Genomic DNA, 20,414 nt, shown 5'->3' on the forward strand with positions numbered 1-20,414 from the left:
GGTGACCTGCATAGTGTGTGTGTGTGTGTGTGTGTGTGTGTGTGTGTGTGTGTGTGTGTTTTCCTGGCAGTATTGGGAATTGAACACAGGCCCACACTCAACCATTGAAGTGATGACTCCTAGTCCTCTAATGGGAGGAGTATGGTTTAAGGGCAAAAACTCTGTAGCATCCATTCTAACAGGTAAGGTGGACATGGTGGTAAATTTCTGTAATCCCAGCTAAGCAGACAGGAAAGACAGGTAGGAAGATGGTGACCAGAGGGGACAAGATGACCTGAAAAATAACCGAAGGGGAACAAAAGTGTGTTGGGGGTGGGGTGTGGGGGGAGTGCGGGGTCATGCCTGACACTGGGCCGAGTTCAAACTCCAGTACTGCCATTAAAACAGCGACAACTTGCAGTGGCATGGCACTTCAAAGGTCCACCCGCTTGTGCTTGCTGGGAAGTTTTTTAATTTTTAGGAGGAAACAGTCAGGCTGCCTGCCCCCAGAGAACTGAGACGGTAGTGGAAGAGGGGAGTTCAGAACCAGCCTCCACTGTGTCCCCGTCCCCATCTCTATCGAGCAAGGAGAGGCTCTGGGGGGAGAGTGTTCAACCCAAGAACCAGCGGCTACGCAAAGCCTGTGAGAGCTCAATAAGCCCTCAGGGCCGCGGCCAGTGTGTGTCCTCGTAGTGTACGGTGCACAAGCGGGTGCCCACTCTTCCCCAGCAGCAGTCGTGCGAAGAGAAGCACCTGGGTGTGAAAACGCGGGAGTGTCAGCCACACGCTACTGTCATAATCAAGGATAATCAATCCCAATCTATTTGACTTAATTTAGATTGCTGCTTAGTAGATTGAACATGCTTGTAGTCACAGATTCAATTTTATAATTAAAATAAATACCATATAAAGGAAATCAAATATTTAATCAAAAACCAAAGAGTACTAATGCATAAGTAGATCCAATAATCTGTATGCAAAAGAACATACATACAAATCAAGATTCATGGTTTTAGTGATGCTTTTTTTTTTTTTTTTTTTGCCAGTCCTGTGGCTTGAACTCTGGGCCTGGGCACTGTCCATCAGCTCTTCAGCTCAAGGCTAGCCCTCTACCACTTGGGCCACAGCACCCCTTCCAGCCTTTTCTGTTTATGTGGTGCTGAGGAATCAAACCCAGGGCCTCATGCACGCAAGGCAAGCTCTCTACCACTAAAGCCACATTTCCAGCCCCATTTTGTTTTTCTGAGAAGGGACTTGCTATCTAAACTTAGTTGGTCAAACTCCTGAGTTCTGGGTTCAAGTGATCGCCTGCTTTAGCATTCTTAGTGCTGGAACTAAGCACTAAGCACCACCACACACCCAGCTTTGGATAAATGTGGTTTTATTTTGTCAGTCCTGGGTCTTGACCTCTGGGCCTGGGCGCTGTCCCTCAGCTCTTCAGCTCAAGGCTAGTGTTCTACTACTTGAGCCACAGCACCACTTCCAGCTTTTTCTGTTTATGTAGTGTTGGGAATCGAACCCAGGGCCTCATGCATGCGAGACAAGCACTCTATCACTGAGCCAACTTCCCAGCCCATGGATATGTTCTTAACATCACTACCAATTTAAACTTGGTCCCAGAGGTTAGAATTTTCCAAAAGTGATTTTTTTTTTTTGGGGGGGGAAGGAGGGTCTGTCATGGGGCCTAAACTCTGGGCCTCAGCTCTTCAGCTCAAGGCGCATGCTCTACCACTTGAACCACAGCACCATTTCTGGCTTTTTCTGTTAATGTGGTGCTGACAAGTCAAACCCAGGGGTCTCATTCATGTGAGGTAAGCACTCTACCACTGAGCCATCTTCCCAGCCCCTGACATTCTATTTTCAATGTGTTCTTACACGTAATTTTTCTTTGTAACAAGTAATATATTCTAGAAGGGACATTGGGGATAATGTATTTATTTTCCAATTTATTTTGTACTTTCAACGTACTAAAACAGTATTATTATAGAAAATGTGGAAATACTTTTAAAGGCCACCATGTGCAGACGCAGTGCCTTTTGGATGTCAAGCACCTTCAGCTACTATCACCAAAGCAGGCTTGGAAGGAACTAACTCGCCCAGGAGGATGCAAAGTGGAACTTCTGAGCCCAGGCTGGAGTCCATTCTGAGAGCTGAAGAGATGGCACTGTCACTGCCCGCAGCTATGGAAGGCTGAGGAAATGGCGGCTAACACACACCTTCCCTTACTAGGCGTAGGGAGCTTGTCTTCACTCTGATGATCCAGGGTGGGTACGGCTCAGAGGTAGAGCATAGGTCTAGCATGTGCAAGGCCCTACGTTTAATCCCCAGAGTGTGGGAGAAAGGGGAGATGACAAAGGGAACAACAGAGGAAAGAAGGAAAGGGGCCAGAAGAGAGTGGAGACAGAGAGAGGAGAGGGCAGAGGGGAAGGGAGAGAGAACTCAAAACTAATAGCAAGAACAAAACGAAATAAATGTATTATTATTATTATTTTTTTTTTTTTTTGCTGGTCCTAGGGCTTGAAGCTAGGGCCTGGGTGCTGTCCCTGAACTTCCTTTTTTGTTCAAGACTAGCCCTCTCCAACTTGAGCTACAGCTCTTCTTCTAGCTTTATCTGTGATTAATTGGAGATAAAAGGTTCATGGGCTTTCCTGCCTTAGCTGCCTTTGAACTGAGATCCTCAGATCTCAGCCTCCTAAGTAGCTAGGATTACATACATAAGCCACAAGCAACTGGCAAAACTAAATAAATGTCTTTTTAAGAAATTAAAGAAGGGCCGGGCGCTGGTGGCTCACGCCTGTAATCCTAGCTACTCAGGAGGCTGAGATCTGAGGATCGCGGTTCAAAGCCAGCCCGGGCAGGAAAGACCGTGAGACTCCTATCTCCAATAAACCACCAGAAAACCGGAAGTGGCACTGTAGCTCAAGTGGTAGAGTGCTCGCCTTGAGCTGAAGAGTTGAGGGACAGCGCCCAGGCCCAGAGTTCAAGCCCCACGACCGACAAAAAAAAAAAAAAAAAGAAGCCGGGCGCTGGTGGCTCACGCCTGTAATCCTAGCTACTCAGGAGGCTGAGATCTGAGGATCGCGGTTCAAAGCCAGCCCGGGCAGGAGAGACCGTGAGACTCCTATCTCCAATAAACCACCAGAAAACCGGAAGTGGCGCTGTAGCTCAAGTGGTAGAGCGCTCGCCTTGAGCTGAAGAGCTGAGGGACAGCGCCCAGGCCCAGAGTTCAAGCCCCACGACCGACAAAAAAAAAAAAAGAAATTAAAGAAGGGTCTGGGAAGGTAACTCAGTGGTAGAGTGCTTGCCTTGCATGCATGAAGCCCTGGGTTCAATTCCTCAGCACCACATAAACAGAAAAGGTTGGAAATGGTGGTAGCTCGAATGGTGGAGTGCTAGCCTTGAGCTGAAGAGCTGAGGGACAGCGCCCAGGCCAAGAGTTCAGACCCCACGATTGAGACAGACAGACAGACAGACAGACAGACACACACACACACACACACACACACACCCCATACACAAATTAAAAAATATTTCTCAGCTGGGTGCCAGTAGCTCACTATATCTATAACCTTAGCTACTCAGGAAGCTGAGACCTAAGGATCATAGTTCTAAGCCAGTCCAGGCAGGAAAGTGTGAGACTCTCAATTCCAATTAACCACTAAAAGCCTGATGTAGAAATGTGGCTCAAGTGGTAAAGTGTCAGTCTTGAGCAAAAACGCTAAGCCTGAGGGGCTGGGAAGGTGGCTCAGTGGTAGAGCCCTTGCCTTGCATGCATGAAGCCATGGGTTTGATTCCTCAGCATCACATAAACAGAAAAGGCCAGAAGTGGTGGTGGCTCAAGTGGTAGAGCTCAGGGACAGTACTCAGGCCCAGAATTCAGGCTCTACGACCAACAACAACAACAACAAAAAAAGCAAAGGGGCCGGGCGCTGGTGGCTCACGCCTGTAATCCTAGCTACTCAGGAGGCTGAGATCTGAGGATCGCGGTTCAAAGCCAGCCCGGGCAGGAAAGACCGTGAGACTCCTATCTCCAATAAACCACCAGAAAACCGGAAGTGGCGCTGTAGCTCAAGTGGTAGAGCGCTCGCCTTGAGCTGAAGAGCTGAGGGACAGCGTCCAGGCCCAGAGTTCAAGCCCCACGACCGACAAAAAAAAAAAAAAAAAAAAAGCAAAGGGTGAGTGGGAGGGAGGCCCTGAGTTCCAGCCCCGATACTCACACCAAAAAAACCCCCCAACAAACAAAACAAAAACCCACACACAAAACTCGCACAAACAAGACAGGTAGGTAGATGGATCAACAAAGGGAAGAAGGAAATCTAAACTCAATTTTTATTTTTTTATTTTTATTTTTTTTTGGGTCCAGTCGTGGGGCCTGAACTCTGGGCCTGGGCGCTGTCCCTCAGCTCTTCAGCTCAAGGCTAGCGCTCTACCACTTGAGCCAAAGCACCACTTCTGGCTTTTTTCTTTTTTCTTATGTGGTGCTGAGGAATCGAACCCAGGGCCTCATGCATGCAAGGCAAGCGCTCTACCACTGAGCCACCTTCCCAGCCCATTTCTAGTGGTTTATTAGAGATAAGAGTCTCACAGAAGCCAGGTGGCAGTGGCTCACACCTGTAATCCAAGCTACTTAGGAGGCTGAGATCTGAGGATCTCTGTTCAAAGCCAGCCCGGGCAGGAGAGTCTGTGAGACTCTTATCTCCAATAAACCATTAGAAAACTGGCAGTGGTGCTATGGCTCAAGCAGTAGAGCACTCGCCTTGAGCTGAAGAGCGCAGGACAGGACCCAAGCCCCACACTGACCAAAAAAAAAAAAAAAAAAAGTCTCACAGTAGCTAGGATTACAGGTGCCTGGCTTTAATTTTATTTTCGTTGGTTGTGGGGCTTGTACTGAGGGTCTGGACGATATCCCTAAGCCTCTTTGTGCTCAAGGATAGCACTCTACTAATTGAGCCACAGTGCCACTTCCAGCTTTCTGGTTATTTAGTGGAGTTAAGAGTCTTACAGGAGGGGCTGGGAAGGTGGCTCAGTGGTAGAGTGCTTGCCTTGCATGCATGAAGCCCTGGGTTCAATGCCTCAGTACCACATAAGCAAAAAGAAAAAAGCCGGAAGTGGTGCTGTGGCTCAAGTGGTAGAGTGCTAGCCTTGAGCTGAAGAGCTGAGGGACAGTGCCCAGGCCCAGAGTTCAGGCCCCATGACTAGACCCAAAAAAAAAAAAGTCTTACAGACTTTCCTGCCCAGGCTGGCTTTGAGCCTCAATCCTCAGATCTCAGCCTCCCAAGTAGCTAAGATTACAGCCGTGGGCCACTGGTGCACGCCTGGCTATGTGTTTTTATGAAAAGGAGTCAAAGCTTTCATCTGTGCTTTAGTTCACACATTCAAATCCAGTGGCTTCAGCTGCAGGGAATGAGCACTCTGCTTCCCAGCGCTGCGCGAATGTTTGTCAGGAGAAGAAATGCCATGTAAGTTTTGCAGTCAGGAGGGTGTAGCTTCCTCCTGTGTCCTTCACCTGACACCCCAGTCGGCGCTCACCTCTCTTCCCGCTCCCGCTTTTGCTTCCGGGCATGTCGGTCCATCACGCTGGTTTTAGTTCTTGTCTTCTTCCATGAGTAGTAAAATTTCACCAAACTCGCTATAGATTTATCAGGAAGCTAAATGTAAAAAAATGAGTTAGCTTAGGTTTGACACTCATCTTTACCAGTCAAATCCAATTAGATGTATTTAATAAGGGTTACTCTCACTTATGCAGAAATGTCTTAATTCACATCCTTTCTTTTCTGATAAGGAAAAACATTGACAAAATGAATTCTCTATACAGACAATAACACAGGTTACTCAAGTGTGCAATGCCAAATAAAGAATTGTGAAATCAGGTTCTAATTTTTTCACATAATCCATGTCCTTAACGTACCTTTTGGTGCAATTTTTAAAAATTCATTTTAACATTAATGCAACCGTCAGTAAGATTTAAGTTGGAATCTACCCAAATAGCTTTTCTTCCCTCAGTTGTGGTACTTGAACTCTGGGCCTGGGCACGGTCCCTGAGCTCTTCAGCTCAAGCAAGCGCTCTCTCTCTCTCTCTACCACTTGAGCCACAAAGCCACTTCTGGTTTTCTGGTGGTTAATTGGAGATGAGTCTCAGGAAGCTGGACACTGTGGCTCTGTCATCCTAGCTACTCAGGAGGCTGAGATTGGGGATCGAGGTTCAAAGCCAGCCCAGGCAGAAAAGTCTTTTTTTTTTTTTTAATTGTATTTTATTTTATTTGGGAACATACTGTACAGAGGGGCTACAATTACATGGGCAGGATAATGCATACATTTCTTACCAAGCATTGCAGCCTCCTCCTTTGTTTACCCTTCACTTCCCTTCCCCACCTCCCCCCTCCCCCCACCCAATTTTACCCCCCTCCCCCCACCCAATTATACCCCCCCCCCCCAGGCAGAAAAGTCTTATCTCCAATAAACCACTCAGAAGTGCTGCCTTGAGCTGAAGAGCTGAGGGACAGTACCCAGGCTCAGAGTTTCAAGCCCCACAACTGACAAAAAAATAGTAAGTCTCATAGACTTTCCTGCCCAGGCTGGCTTTGAACCGCAATCCTCAGATCTCCACCTTTTGAGTAGCTACACTTACTGGAGTGAGCCACTGGCGCCTGGCTTCAAATAGCGTTTTTTCTTTTTGGTTCCAGTACTGGAGCCTGAACTCAGTCCTTCATGCCTTTGAGAGGTTTTTCTGCTCAAGGCTGGGACTCTACCACTTGAGCCACAACTCTACTTCCTACTTCCTGCTCTTTGTGTTAACTGGAGAAAAGAGTCTTAAGGTTATCTGCCAGAAATGGTTCTGAACCTGTATACCTAAGTATCTGGTATTATGGGTGAGAACCAACACCACCTAGCCAAACAGTTTTCCACTGCCCTGCTGGCAGGGGCATGGGTAGACTCATCAAGCAGAACTGGGGGAGGGGCGGTGGCAACAGTTGTCAAGCCAGAAGCAGGAAATGCTCACTGCAGTGGAAGAAGGGCTCACTGAAGCTGCAAGTTCCCCAGCCACAGAGCAGCACTAGCAAGCCATCCTTCCCCTAAAGCCATCTTTATAAATGAAAACTTTTGAGATTGAGGTTGTCTTTCACACAAGCTTCAAAGTAGAGACTCACACAAAAACAACACAAAGCACCACTTACCATTTGTTGGATCCTGTGGAAAGTTTTCCCATGAAAACTAAAGGCTTGCTCAAATAATACTTTATCTTCCACAGTCCACTCATCTGGGAAGGGGGTAAAGTTGGGCAAATCAGCCAATGATTTTTCAATATTATGCTTATGCCAAAAGAGCATCCCAAGAGCCTAGAAAAATTATATCAGTGAAATATTAGATCAGCCAAGAAACTGATGGAAGAAGAGATGTGTGACTTTCCATCCAGATAAGCGAGTATCTGGCTGCTCTACTGCTAAGCGGGACACTGACATCTTCCTCCCTTTTCAGTCTGTTCGTTACTGGCAGTGCTGGCAGGGGTTGAACTTAGGCTTTCACACTTGCTAGTGTCAGTCCTGGGGTTGGAACTCAGGCCTTGGGCACTGTCCTCCAGCTTTTTTGTTAAAGGCTAGTGCTTTACCACTTGAGCTACAACTTCCAGCATTTTTTTTTCTTGCTGGCTAATTCGGTCTGACTTCAAACCATGAATCAGAATCTCAGCCTCCTGAGCCCAAGGTCACAGGCATGCTTAGTGCCCTTTACTTCAGGTTTTAGATAGGTCTCCTGCTTGGGGCCAGGCAATCTTCCTATCTCTATTGCCCCCCACCTAGCTGGAATTACAGGGACCTACTACATGCCTGGATTGTGTTTGTTGAAATAGGTTCTCAGCCAGGCCTGGGTTCAAACTTCTAATATCTGCCTCTGCAGCAGCTAAAATTACAGATGTGCCCCATCTTGTAATAAAATTGTAAGACATGAAGTATCATCTCAACCACTTTAGTGTACTGCATATATTTAGCATTAGGTAGGCTCAGAGCATCTGTCCAGTTTTCATTTCGTTTTGATGTTCTGGAGACAGAATCTCACTATGGTGCCCCACCGGAGCTTAACTCCTGATCCTCTGGCAGACTCGAACTGCAGGCAGGTGCTACCGCAGCCTCGGTCCTTTGTGACTGGCTTATCAAGGTCCATCCATATTGCTTCCTCACTCCCCTTTTTTTTCGGTGCTGGCCTAGGGCTTCATCTTGGGGCCTGGGTGCTGTGTTTTAGCTTTCGCTCAAGGCTAGTGCTCTACAAGTTGAGCCACAGGTCCACTTCTGGTTTTTTGTGTTCTTTTTGTTTTGTAATTAATTGTTGAGATAGTCTCAGGGCCTTTCCTGGCCAGGCTGGCTTCAAACCACAGTACTCAGATCTCAGACTCTTTAGTAGCTAACACAGGTATGAGCCACCAGCATCCAGCACCCTTCTTTTAAGGGTGAACAAATTCCCATGTAAGTATAGACTGTAGTTTGCCTATTTGTTTGCTTGTTCCATACTTGGGCTGCTTCCTTGTTTTAGTTACTATAAACACAGATGTACAAATGGCTCTTTGAGAACCTGCTTTTGTTTGTTTGGCTATGTATCTAGAAGTAGAGCTGAATCCTATGGTAATACTGCTTTGAATTTCTTAAAGCACGGCACCTGCTCTCCTCAGCAGTCCTGCCATTTTACATTCCCACTCACAGCCAAAGTCCCTGTCGTCTCTTGTAACTTGTTCTGATTTAAAAGTCTATTTTGAGCTTAGTGTGGTTATACACACCTGTGATCCTGCACTTGGGAGGTAAAGCAGGAGGTCTGAGAAGTCTGGGCTACAAAGTAAGGCTACCGAGGTCTCAACAAAATAACCCCAAACCCTAAACAACCCTAAAAAGTGTAAAGCTAAGTCTATTTTATAAGCTTAAGGTGCTCCTGTCACTTCTTCCTTCCCACCTCCCTGGGGTTTGTAGGGTCTCATGCTTCCTAAGCTGGCCTAAACAATGGTCTTCCTACCTCCAATTCCCAAGTAGCTGGTATTGACATGTACCACCAGGTGTATGTGTATGCGTGCAAACGTGTGCCAGTCCTGGAGATTAAACTCAGAGCCTGGGCACCGTTGTGACCTTTTATGCTCAAGGCTAGTGTTCACCCACTTGAGCCCCAGCTTCACTTCTGGAATTTTACTGGTTAATTGGAAAGTAAGAGTTTCATGGACATTCCTACTGAGCTGACTTCGAACCTTGATCCTGTGATCTCAGCCACTTCAGTAGCTAGGATTATAACCATGAGCCACTGGTGCCCAGCTCTACTAGGCTTCTTTGTTGAGATATTAACTTTTAAAACTCTCTTTTGCTCAGGCTAGCCTCAACCAGATCCTATTTTCACTTACCACCATACCACCACACTCTGCTGTGTTTTTTCTTGTGGTTACCTCCATGGTTACAGTTAAGATCTTAAATGATATTCTAATATCTCTGTCCCACCCCTTTCAGCTGCTGACATCACAAAATTATATCATTTTATACTTTATACCAATAATTCTTTTTTTTTTGCATGTACTGGTCTTTTAAGCTATATGGGAAAAGTGTAGCATCTAATCACTAAGGTAATAATATTAACATTCCGACTATCTTTTCTACTATATTAGGTTCTTGAAGCACACAGAAAATCAAGAGTACACTTACAAACCATTGCTTAGTAATACTAGCTTTCACAACTACTCGTGTATTTTAAAATCTTTATTCTCTTGTAGGATACCTTGCTTGTTCTTGAAGTGTACATCAATGGGAATGAACTCCCTCCCGGGAATTATCTTAATTTCATCGTGTGTGTGTGTGTGTGTGTGTGTGTGTGTGTGTGTGTTGGTCCTGGGGCCTGAACTCGAGGCCTAGAATCTGTCCTGAGCTTTTGTGCTCAAGGCGGCTCCACTCTCCACTTCTGACATTTTGGTAGTTAACTGGAGATAAGGGTCTCTTTTCCTGCTTGTGTGTGTGTGTGTGTGTGTGTGTGTGTGTGTGTGTGTGTGTGTGTGTGTGTGTGTGTGTGTGTGTGTGTGTGTGTGTGTGTGTGTGTGTGTGTGTGTGTGTGTGTGTGTGTGTGTGTGTGTGTGTGTGTATCCTCTGATATCAGGCTCTTAAACAGCTAGGATTACAGGCATGAGCCACTAGCACCTATCTTGTGTGTGTGTGTGTGTGTGTGTGTGTGTGTGTGTGTGTGTGTGTGTGTGAATCCTCTGATATCAGGCTTTTAAACAGCTAGGATTACAGGCATGAGCCACTAGCACCTATCTTCACTTTTGATGAACAACTGTCTATGCAGGCTTTCCTGTCTCTGTGTGGTGCTAGGGTTGGAATCTGGGACCTGGCACATGCCAGGCAAGTGCTGAACTACAAGAACACACATACAGTTCTTGGTTGATGATTTTTCCCACTTAGCATTGTGCTATTGATGATCTCTTCAGTGTGAAAAATGGTCTCCCTCTTAAAGTCTCCTATCCCCACCTCTGCCCCCAGTATGTAATTTGAACTCAGGGCTTTGTGCTTGTTAGGCAAACAAGTACCACTTGAGCCATGCCTCCTGCTATTTTCACTTTAGTTATATTTCTAGGTAGGTTCTTGCTTTTTGCCTGGACTGGCCAAGGACCGTGAGTCTCCTACTTACACCCCCCATATAGCCACAATGCCTGGCTTATTTGTTCAGATGTAGTCTCATTTATTTTTTTTTGGTGCGTGTGGGAGTGGGGGGGGAAACTGTGGGTCAGTCATGGGGCTTGAATTCTGGGCCTGGGCACTGTCCTGCAGCTTTTCAGCTCAAGTAAGTGCACTACCACTTGAGCCACAGCACCACTTCCGGTTTTCTGGTATTTTATTGGAGATAAGAGTTTCATGGCTTTTTGTGCCTGGGCTGGCTTTGAAGCATGATCCTCAGATCTCAGCCTCCTGAGTAGCTAGGATTACAGGCGTGGGCCACTGGCACTTGGCTCATTTTCTTTTTTATATCTACCAGTTTTGTATCATGATCTTCACGATTTCTGCCTCCTGAGTAGCTAGGATTACACGTGTGAGCCACACACCCAGCCCATCATTGGCTTTTGGAAGCTTTATTCTGTGTCTTGGTGTAGGCATGAGTTCACCTTAGTTGAAGTTTGTTGAGCTCTGATGTTCATACTCATGATTTTGATCAGCTTTGAGAAGCTATGGGCCATTATTTCTTCAAAACTTCTCCATCCTGAAGTTTTCTCCCTCTGAAATTCCCAGTGCTCTTGATTCTTCTCATTGATGATATCCTACAAGCCTCTTGGGTTCTATTCACTTTTTTTTTTTTTTTTTAAATTTCTGCAGAGCTGAAGACCGAACTCAGGGCCTTGCACTTACTAGGCAAGTGCTCTCGCATGGAGCAGAGCTAAACTCGACCCCGTTTTATCTGTTTTTATTTTGGCAGTACTGGGGTTTAAATTCAGGTGCTATACAGCTTGAATCACAACCTAGCCTTTCTTGTGCTGAGACAGGATCATGCTTTATACCCCAGCCAGCTTAGACTGCAAGGCTCTTTTTTTTTTTTTTTTTTGGTCGGTCATGGGGCTTGAACTCTGGGCCTGGGCGCTGCCCCTCAGCTCTTCAGCTAAAGGCGAACACTCCACCACTTGAGCCACAGTGCTACTTCTGGTTTTCTTGTTGTTTATCGGAGATAAGAGACTCACAGACTTTCCTGCCCGGGCTGCCTTTGAACCGAGACCCTCAGATCTCAGCCTCCTGAGTAGCTAGGATGACAGGCGTGAGCCACCGGCTCCCAGCTGCAATGCTATTATTTGTGCTTCTCTCAATAGGGCTGACAGTCATGTAGCATGGAAGATATCCAGATATTTGTTGAGATGGGCGTCTCATGAATGTCTACTCCAGACTGCCTTCAACCTGCAGTGTTCAATCTCATCCTAACAAGTAACTCAGACTGCAAGCTTGAGCCACAGCACCAAGCTGTTCACCCAGTTGCTGTCCCTTCCTTCCCTTCTTGCTCTTCATGTTCAGTAACATGTACTCTGATGGGGGAAACTCAACAGACTTCCCGCCTGGCATGTGGGGGTCCTGGATTCCATCCTCAGCACCACAGATTACAAAGAAATTGTCCTATGCTCAAATGCACTGATTCTTTCTTTCGTCTCCTCAAAACCGCTCAACTCTCAGATGAACTTTCCTTACATATATTGTAATTTGTGGCTCCAGAACTTTTTCAAATTTCAAGTCAGGTTTTCTTTTTAGTATCTCCATTTTCTCCGGCACACCACTTTGTTGCTGTCCTCCACGTGGTCTTTTAGTCAGGGGCTGTGTCAGTGGTCTTTGAGGCAGGTCTGGCTGGGGTGTGGACTAAACGAAGGGTTTGCCCGGCCTGGCACGCATACAGCGCTGGCCTCAGTCCGCGGCAATGCCCAAGAATTCAAATAAAATAAACATCTTCATGTAACAGGTTTTTGTCAGAGACATATTCTGTTTGTTTATTTTCCTCTCAATGGGCTATTCTTTCCTGTTTCTTTCTAGCTTTGTGGGGTGTGTGTGTTGGCTGAAAACTGGATGTCTGAATTTAAAAATGCAATTACCATGGTAAGTCAGATGTTCGCTGTTCTCCATGGTGTGTTATTCTTTTGTGATTCTTTTTCTATTTTTTCATAATTGCAATCTGTCTCTGCCAGGGATCTGTCTGATGCATGAGTTTGGATTTTTCTAAGCCTACTTCTTTCTCTAGCTATGTACATCAACTTTCTAATTTTCCCTCATAGGTAGTTGCTTTTGAATGCCCTAATCTGTACTGGCTGCCTCTCAAGAGGGGGAAAAAAGGAGGAAAATGAAGGGAGCAGCAGAGGGCCTGGGCCTTGGCCCTTCCGTTCACCATTAAGTCACCGTAGCAGGAAGGAGAGGCACTCAAGGACCAGGAAGAGCACCGGCGATGGCTCAGCCTCGGCCTGCGCTGCGATGAGAAGCAGCCATCTGCCAGCAGAGCACAGATGCTGAGCATCTGGAGGGCAGGCATTTTGCCCACTGGGTCCTGCAAGCTATGTATAAACTATTCCAGAAACACACATACAGCTTCCTGTCATCAGCGGCCACTGGCCTGTGAGGGATAATGGCTGAAGCTACAGGTCTTTGACAGACCTCAGGCTTATCAGATAGTTCCATCAGTGCAGTTCAAGTTTAGATGGGGAGACAGACGCTTGGTGCCTCCTACCCTGCCAGTCTCAGAATCCTCCTGGTCACATGACTTTCTGCACACTGACTCTCATCTCATGAGTCCTGTGAAGTACATTCCATTATCCTTATGTCTCAAATCTGAAAACCCTGAGGCTCTGAGACACTAGACAGCTTTAACAACTAGGAAGTGGCAAACAACAAGCCAATAAGGCACCACACCCTGCAATGCATATGCAGAGCAGGCAGTCTACAAAAACAGTTGTTTTGTTTTGTTTTACAAAGAAACCTCTCACACGTACTGTTGGATGTTTCAATTCAAAAAGAAAAGAAATACAAGTAGGTGAGGAATGAATTAGAAACAAGATAATGCAGCAATACTTTTATATACCAATTTCCTATGTACAAATTTTTTTTTGGGGGGGGGGTCCAGTCGTGGGCCCTGAACTCTGGATCTGGGTGCTGTCCCTCAGCTCTTCAGCTCAAGGCGAACACTCTACCACTTGAGCCACAGCGCCACTTCCGGCTTTTTTTTTCTGCTTATGTGGTGCTGAAGAATCGAACCCAGGGCCTAAGGCATGCAAGGCAAGCGCTCTACCACTGAGCCACCTTCCCAGCCCCACTATGTCCAAATTTTAAAGTAAAAACCATCTTGCTAAATATGAAAATAATCAAGAGTAGCATCCTTAAGAACAGATATATTGCTGGGCACTGGTGGCTCACGCCTGTCATCCTAGCTACTTAGGAAGCTGAGATCTGAGCATCTTGGTTCAAAGCCAGCCTGGGCAGGAAAGTCTGTGAGACTCTTATCTCCAATAAACCATTCAGAAAACTGCAACTGGTGTTGTGGCTCAAGTGGTAGAGTGCTTGCCTTGAGCTGAAGAGTGCAGGGACAGCGTCTAGGCCCAAAGTTCAAGACCCATGACTGACGAGAGAGAGAGAGAGAGAGAGAGAGAGACAGACAGACAGACAGACAGACAGACAGACAGACAGACAGACAGACAGACAGACAGACAGACAGACAGAGACAGAGACAGAGACACAGAGACACAGACAGAGACACAGACAGAGAGAGAGAGGAGAGAGAGAGGAGAGAGAGAGAGGAGAGAGAGAGAATAGAATAGAGTAGAATAGAAATATTTAGCAATCAGGTTAATATTTAAGCATTTTAGGCTATAAAAATTAATGTTTTTTTCTAAACCAGTTTATGAGTATACTTTGGAAAAAGAAAGCCATTTTCTCTTTTGAGTAAATGTTGTTTTATGACTTGTTACTGATTCAACTGAATATCAAAACATTATTCAGCAGGCATGGTGATGGACGCTTGCAATCCCAGCACTTTTAGGAGGCTGAGGCAGGAGGACCTCATGTTTGAGACCAACTCAGTGAGCTCTGGGCTTGGACCCTTTCTCAGATAGATGGAAAAAAAAAAGAGTATGATACAAAATCAGAAAAAAAATCCCACAACCCAAAGAATGATCCACAAATCATATTCGAGAAGAGTTTCGTGCTGCAGACCGACGCCTCACTGCCCGCACAGGGCCACTGCCCTGGCGGTTGGAGACTTACAGAAAGAACGTCTGCCTTCCAAAGCCAAGATCCACTCAACAGACACCCCAGCAAGGAGAAAGACAACCAAGATCTGTAACACCGACAAAAGCCCATGAAGAGACACGGTGCTCAATAAACAGAGGAAACCATGTGGCCCCAGTGAACAACAGAGAACATGCCAATACCTGCTCCATGTTGTACCCGTGCTTCTCTTTGGCGATGGCGATGTACTCATCCACTGAAAAACAGGAGGAAACCAGTGAACCACCTGAGGACAGCACAATCCCCATCCACGGACACGTCGCTTAGGGCTGCCACATCCCGGGGGAAATACAGGACACCGGGGAATTGTGGGGTGCACAGAGCCCACAGGCGCGCCCGGGCACACCCAATTACTGATGGCCAGATGAGTGCTCTTTGTATTTTCTTTTTTTTCACTTTTTGGTGGTACTAGAGTTGACTCAGAGCCTGGCACGTGCTATGCGGGTACTCTCTGACTTACGCAAGGCATGAGCTAGCTGTAGTTACTTTTCAGGCAGGGCCGGCAGGGCCTTTGCTTTTTTTTTTTTTTTTTCCGGTTGGTCGTGGGGCTTGAACTCTGGGCTTGGGTGCTGACCTTACACTCTTCAGCTCAAGGCGAGCACCGCTTGAGCCACAGCGCCACTTCCAGTTTTCTAGTGGTTTATTGAAGATTAGAGTCTCACGGACTTTCCTGCCCGGGCTGGCTTTGAACCATGGTCCTCAGATCTCAGCCTCCTGAGTAGCTAGGATGACAGGCATGAGCCACCGGCGCCGGCTGAGTCTCTGCTTTTTACCTAGTCTGGTCGTGAGCTGTGAACCTCCCCAGCTCCATCTCCTGAGCAGCCAGGCTAACTTCCACTTTCTAAAACAAGTATTACTTTGGTTGAAAATTACATTTCGTAGTAAAAAGAAATATGAGCCGGTGTGGTATTGCCCACCTTCAATCCTGGATGGGGGAGGCTGAGACAGAAGCCATCCCCCCCCAAGAAATCAGCATCCTTTAAAGGGTTTTCTGGTCTTTTCAAGCATGCCAGATAGCAATGAACTACTGTCAAGGGCACCATCCATGGCTGACTTTGCTTTATAAATTCTAAGAACAGCATAAACCCAGAAAGTAAAATGGCACAGAATTTCATGGAATAAGCAACAAAATCTCCTCCAGCCCATATGTCCTCTTACTCCCAAATCTCACTGTCCAGGCAGAGGCACAACATGGAAAGAGAGGCCCGGTGTGTTTGCCTTGAGCATGGTTACCCTGAGAGAGAACATCTCAATCCCAGCACACTAATCCTACTGTATACCACACATGCATTCCCCCAATTATCACAGAAATGACAACCAAGTTTAAAAAATCAATAGTGAAAAAGAATTCAAGTTCTTTTATTAGTATGTATTCTAACACTCAGAGGAAGAAAATCGTATTGACAAAAGAGAGTCGACTTAATTCAAACAGCAATCAATATGTAACTCAGTATTAATTGAGACTAAGGCACTAATTTTCTTTCTTTTTTTTTTTTTTCAGTTGTGGGGCTTGAACTCTGGGTCTCGGCGCTGTCCCTCAGCTCTTCAGCTCAAGACAAGCGCTCTACCACTTGAGCCACAGTGCCAATTCCAGTGTTCTAGTGGTTTACTGGAGATAAGAGTCTCTTGGAGGGGCTGGGAAGGTGACTCAGTGGTAGAGCACTTGCCTTGCATGCATGAGGCCCTGGGTTCCATTCCTCAGCACCACATAAGCAAAAAGAAAAAAGCCGGAAGTGGCGCTGTGGCTCAGGTGGTAGAGCGCTAGCCTTGAGCTGAAGAGCTGAGGGACAGTGCCCAGGCCCAGAGTTCAGGCCCCACAACCGGACCCCCCCCCAAAAAAAACAAAAAAACTCTTGGACTTTCCTGCCCAGGCTGGCTTTGAACCGTGATCCTCAGATCTCAGCCTCCTGAGTAGTTATGATTATAGGCGTGAGCCACCGGTGCCCAACTAATTTTCTTTTGTTAGTTTACATTAGTTGTACAATGAGATGAGGCACTCAACATATTTTTTCAAAATTTGAAATATTTACAAATTTCCTAGTTTCTTCACTCACAGAATACAGTAAAATTCCAACTGATTATCACTAATAACAAATTGAAAGGTTTTATTCTGCCACCAAGGTTGAAACTGGTGGTTGGGGCTTGGAGCCAGGTACTACAAGACATATCTCTAGCTTTTTCCCTCATAAAAGGGTGGTTATGCCAGTCATTTGTTCTCTAGGCAAATCAAAGACTGCAGAGTGCCTGGATCACCCGTCCTCCTGAGGCCGGTGCCAGCTGCCCCTCCTCCAAGAGTCCATCCTTTTGCATCAGTAACAGGCTCACGATTCATGCCTGGCCCAATGCCTTCAGAATGAGCTAAAAACTCACAAGAGAAGCACATGCGCTTTGAGTGCTACTCCACTTCCCTCTGATGCCACACTACCGTATGGCAAAACCAAGGTACTTTTACTAAGATTGCCTTTCAAAGGACACTACTGTGAGATGTGCTATGAGATCACCCTGAAGACACAGACCAAAAGAACGAACAGCACCACTACTACCAGCTACAAAGCAGCCGCCTAGGGGGCTGGGAGGGTGGCTCCGTGGTAAAGCACTTGTCTTGCATGCATAAGGCCCTGGGTTCGATTCCTCAGCACCACATGAGCAGAAAAAAAAAAAACTGGGCCGGGAACTGGTAGCTCACGCCTGTAATCCTAGCTACTCAGGAGGCTGAGATCTGAGGATCGCGGTTCAAAGGTAGCCCAGGCAGGAAAGACTGTGAGACTCCTATCTCCAATAAACCACCAGAAAACCGGAAGTGGCACTGTAGTTCAAGTGGTAGAGCGCTCATCTTGAGCTGAAGAGCTGACGGACAGCGCCCAGGCCCAGAGTTCAAGCCCCAGGACTGACCAAAAAAAAAAAAAAAAGCTGGAAGTGGCGCTGTGGCTCAAGTGGTAGAGCACTAGCCTTGAGCTAAAGAGCTGAGGGACAGTGCCCAGGCCCAGAGTTCAGGCCTACGACCGGACCCAAAAAAAAAAAAAAAAAAAAAAAAACAAAGGAGTCACCTAGTGTGCCTACAGGAGCTCTGGAGACTAGGAAGAAATAAGGTCGTGCGTGGAAAGCCTTGTAACCTGTGAAATGACGCCATCTAATACACACTAGCAAACACTTTTTAGCCATCTCATCATCCCCAATTTCTGACAAAGCTTACACAAACAATTGCTAAGTGGCTGCTGGCAGCACTTTCATATATTCAATGCCAGTGTTTTCTTTTAGGTTGTCTGTCCAGCAAGGCAGCAAGGTCAAGTGTGTTTCCAAAAGGTCAAGATCCAATCTGGGCTGTTTATTACTGAGTTCATGTGGCAGGGCAGAAACCACAGAAAGCATCTTTTATTTCCTTTAGGAACTTCCCTGACCTTCCCAGGGCTAAATAAAAATTACAGAGCACCAATCTGTACTGTATTAATCTGTACTGAGTCCCAAAAGACCAGGCTAGAAATGAAAATGGAGCCCTACAGCTAACACTCCATGTCACTCAGCCAAGACTAAGCTGTTTATCTGCCCTTCCAACTCATCAGGATTAGACAACAGCCTAATGTCCCAAATAGGCCAGGTTCAACTGGCATAATAAAGTTCTTTCTGTTTTAGCCTTTACACAAAAGTAAACTGAAATAACTGGAAGTGAACTGGTCAGCATCTATTATTGTCTAGTCCCCAACCCTTACACTTATTAAGTAACCAGTTTACTTTTTGTTCTTTTGTTAATGCTTCCTCCTCCCCACGATCTTTTGTTTACATATAATAAATAAAGCCAGCTATCCTAGAACTAAAATTAAAGCCAATCAAGACCTTTATACTGCTGTGACTATTTTATAAGCCTGGGAAGGCGCCACCACAAGCAAAGCCTGGCCATGGCCTCAGGAGAAACCTCAGGCACTTCACGTGCCTCTCTTCTCAGCACGGGCCTTTTCCTGGCCGGCGGGCGGCTCACGCCTGTCATCCTAGCTGCTCAGGAGGCTGAGCTATGGAAGACTCGGTTTTGAAGACAGTCTGGGCAGAAAATTTTTGAGATTCCATCTCCAATTAAACAGCAAAATCCCAGACTGGAAGTTTGGCTCAATTGGTAGCATAATAGCTCTGAGCAAGCAAGCACCAAGGCCTGGACTCAGGGTCTAGAACTGGGAACCAAAAAACCCCACGCCTTTGACAGTCCACGTTTCTCTCTGCCTTCCTACCCCACACAGTCCTGGGCTCTCCTCCCAAGTCTATGATTGCTATTACTTAGCTAGGTGCCCCACAGATGGCAGCAGCTGCTACGGGTACAACAGTAATAAACGCAGATACAAGGATTTGAACTCAGGCCTTGAGCTTGCTAGAGAGAAGCTTTACTACTTTGAAAATGCGCAATTTTCAAAACCAAGTCATTTCCTTATGTGAAAAAAGCTTTTAACATAAAAAAATAAAATCAGCCTGCGCACTGGTGGTTCATACCTGTAACACTAGCTGCTCAAGAGGCTAAGATCAGAGGACAACAGTTCAAAGCCAGCCTGCGCACAAAAGTTCATAAGACTCTTTTTGTTTTGTTTTGTTCTAAAGGTGTCGTCTTTTAAAAAAAATTTTTTTCTAATTTATTTTTTTGTTGGTCATGGGGTCTGAACTCAAGGCTAGCGCTCTACCACTTGAGCTACAGCACCACTTCCAGTCTTTTCTGTTTATGTGGTACTGAGGAATAGAACCCAGGGCCTCATGCATGCAAGGCAAGCGCTCTACCACTGAGCCACCTTCCCAGCCCCTCATAAGACTCTTATCTCCAATTAACCACCAGGAAACTGGAAGTGGCGCTGTGGCTCAAAGTGGCAGAGCTCAGGGAATGTGACCAGGCCCTGGCTTCAAGCCCTACAACCAACAAAAGAAATAATAATTATCTAATCTTAAATGTAATGAAAATGGGCATGAATTATGCTCTATAGTAAGTAGATTGAGCCGGGTACTAGTAGCTCACACTTTTAATCCTAGCTACTCAGGAGGCTGAGATGTGAAGATCATGGCTCAAAGCCAGACTGAGCAGGAAAGTCCATGTGACTCTTATCTCCTATAAAATAGTCAAAAAGGCTGGAAGAGCACTGTGGCTCAAGTGGTAGAGTGCTTGCTTTGAGCTAAAGAAGCTCAGGGCCTAGGCTCAGAGTTCAAGACCCAGGACCCACAAAAAAAAAAAAAAAAAAAAGTAGACTGTTCAAACCCATGGCTAGCTTTCTTAGAAGTTGAGAAAGAGGAGGAGGGAGGAAAAGAGGGGGGAGGAAGGGATTCCTAAATACCCCAAAGTTACATGGCTGAAATAAAAACAATCATTAACACCTGAGAATTTACTTTGTGCTAGCCATTGCTCTAAGCCCTTTTTGTTTTTGGTCGGTTGTGGGGCTTCAACTCTGGGCCTGGGCACTGTCCCTGCACGTCTTCAGTTCAAGGCTAGCACTCTACCACTTGACCCACAGCGCCACTTCTGATTTTCTGGTTATTAACAACTGGAGATGTCCCACAGGCTTTCCTGCCCTAGCTAGCTTTGAACCGAGATCCTCAGATCTCAGCCTCCTGAGTAGGTAGGATTACAGGCATGAGCCACCAGCGCCCGATGCTCTAAGCTCTTTATAAGCCTTTTAGCATTCTTACTCACAAATGAAGAGACAAGCTCAGGAAATGTAAGAA

General features: G+C 46.2%; 1 protein-coding gene across 1 annotated transcript in view; it reads right to left on the bottom strand.

Annotated features, from left to right (window-relative positions):
• The window catches only part of Rcor1 (REST corepressor 1), an 87,608-nt gene that overhangs the window by 17,446 nt on the left and 49,748 nt on the right, over positions 1-20,414 (bottom strand). The window contains exons 4-6 of the mRNA XM_069997523.1: positions 14,873-14,925; positions 7,155-7,316; positions 5,509-5,627 (exon numbers count right to left, since the gene is read on the bottom strand). Coding sequence (XP_069853624.1) covers positions 5,509-5,627; positions 7,155-7,316; positions 14,873-14,925 — 334 coding nt within the window. The remainder of the gene's footprint in view (positions 1-5,508; positions 5,628-7,154; positions 7,317-14,872; positions 14,926-20,414) is intronic.

This window comes from Dipodomys merriami, unplaced genomic scaffold (assembly GCF_024711535.1).
Source record: "Dipodomys merriami isolate MVZ:Mamm:240054 unplaced genomic scaffold, mDipMer1.0.p SCAF_50, whole genome shotgun sequence".
Classification (NCBI taxonomy): Eukaryota; Metazoa; Chordata; class Mammalia; order Rodentia; family Heteromyidae; genus Dipodomys; species Dipodomys merriami.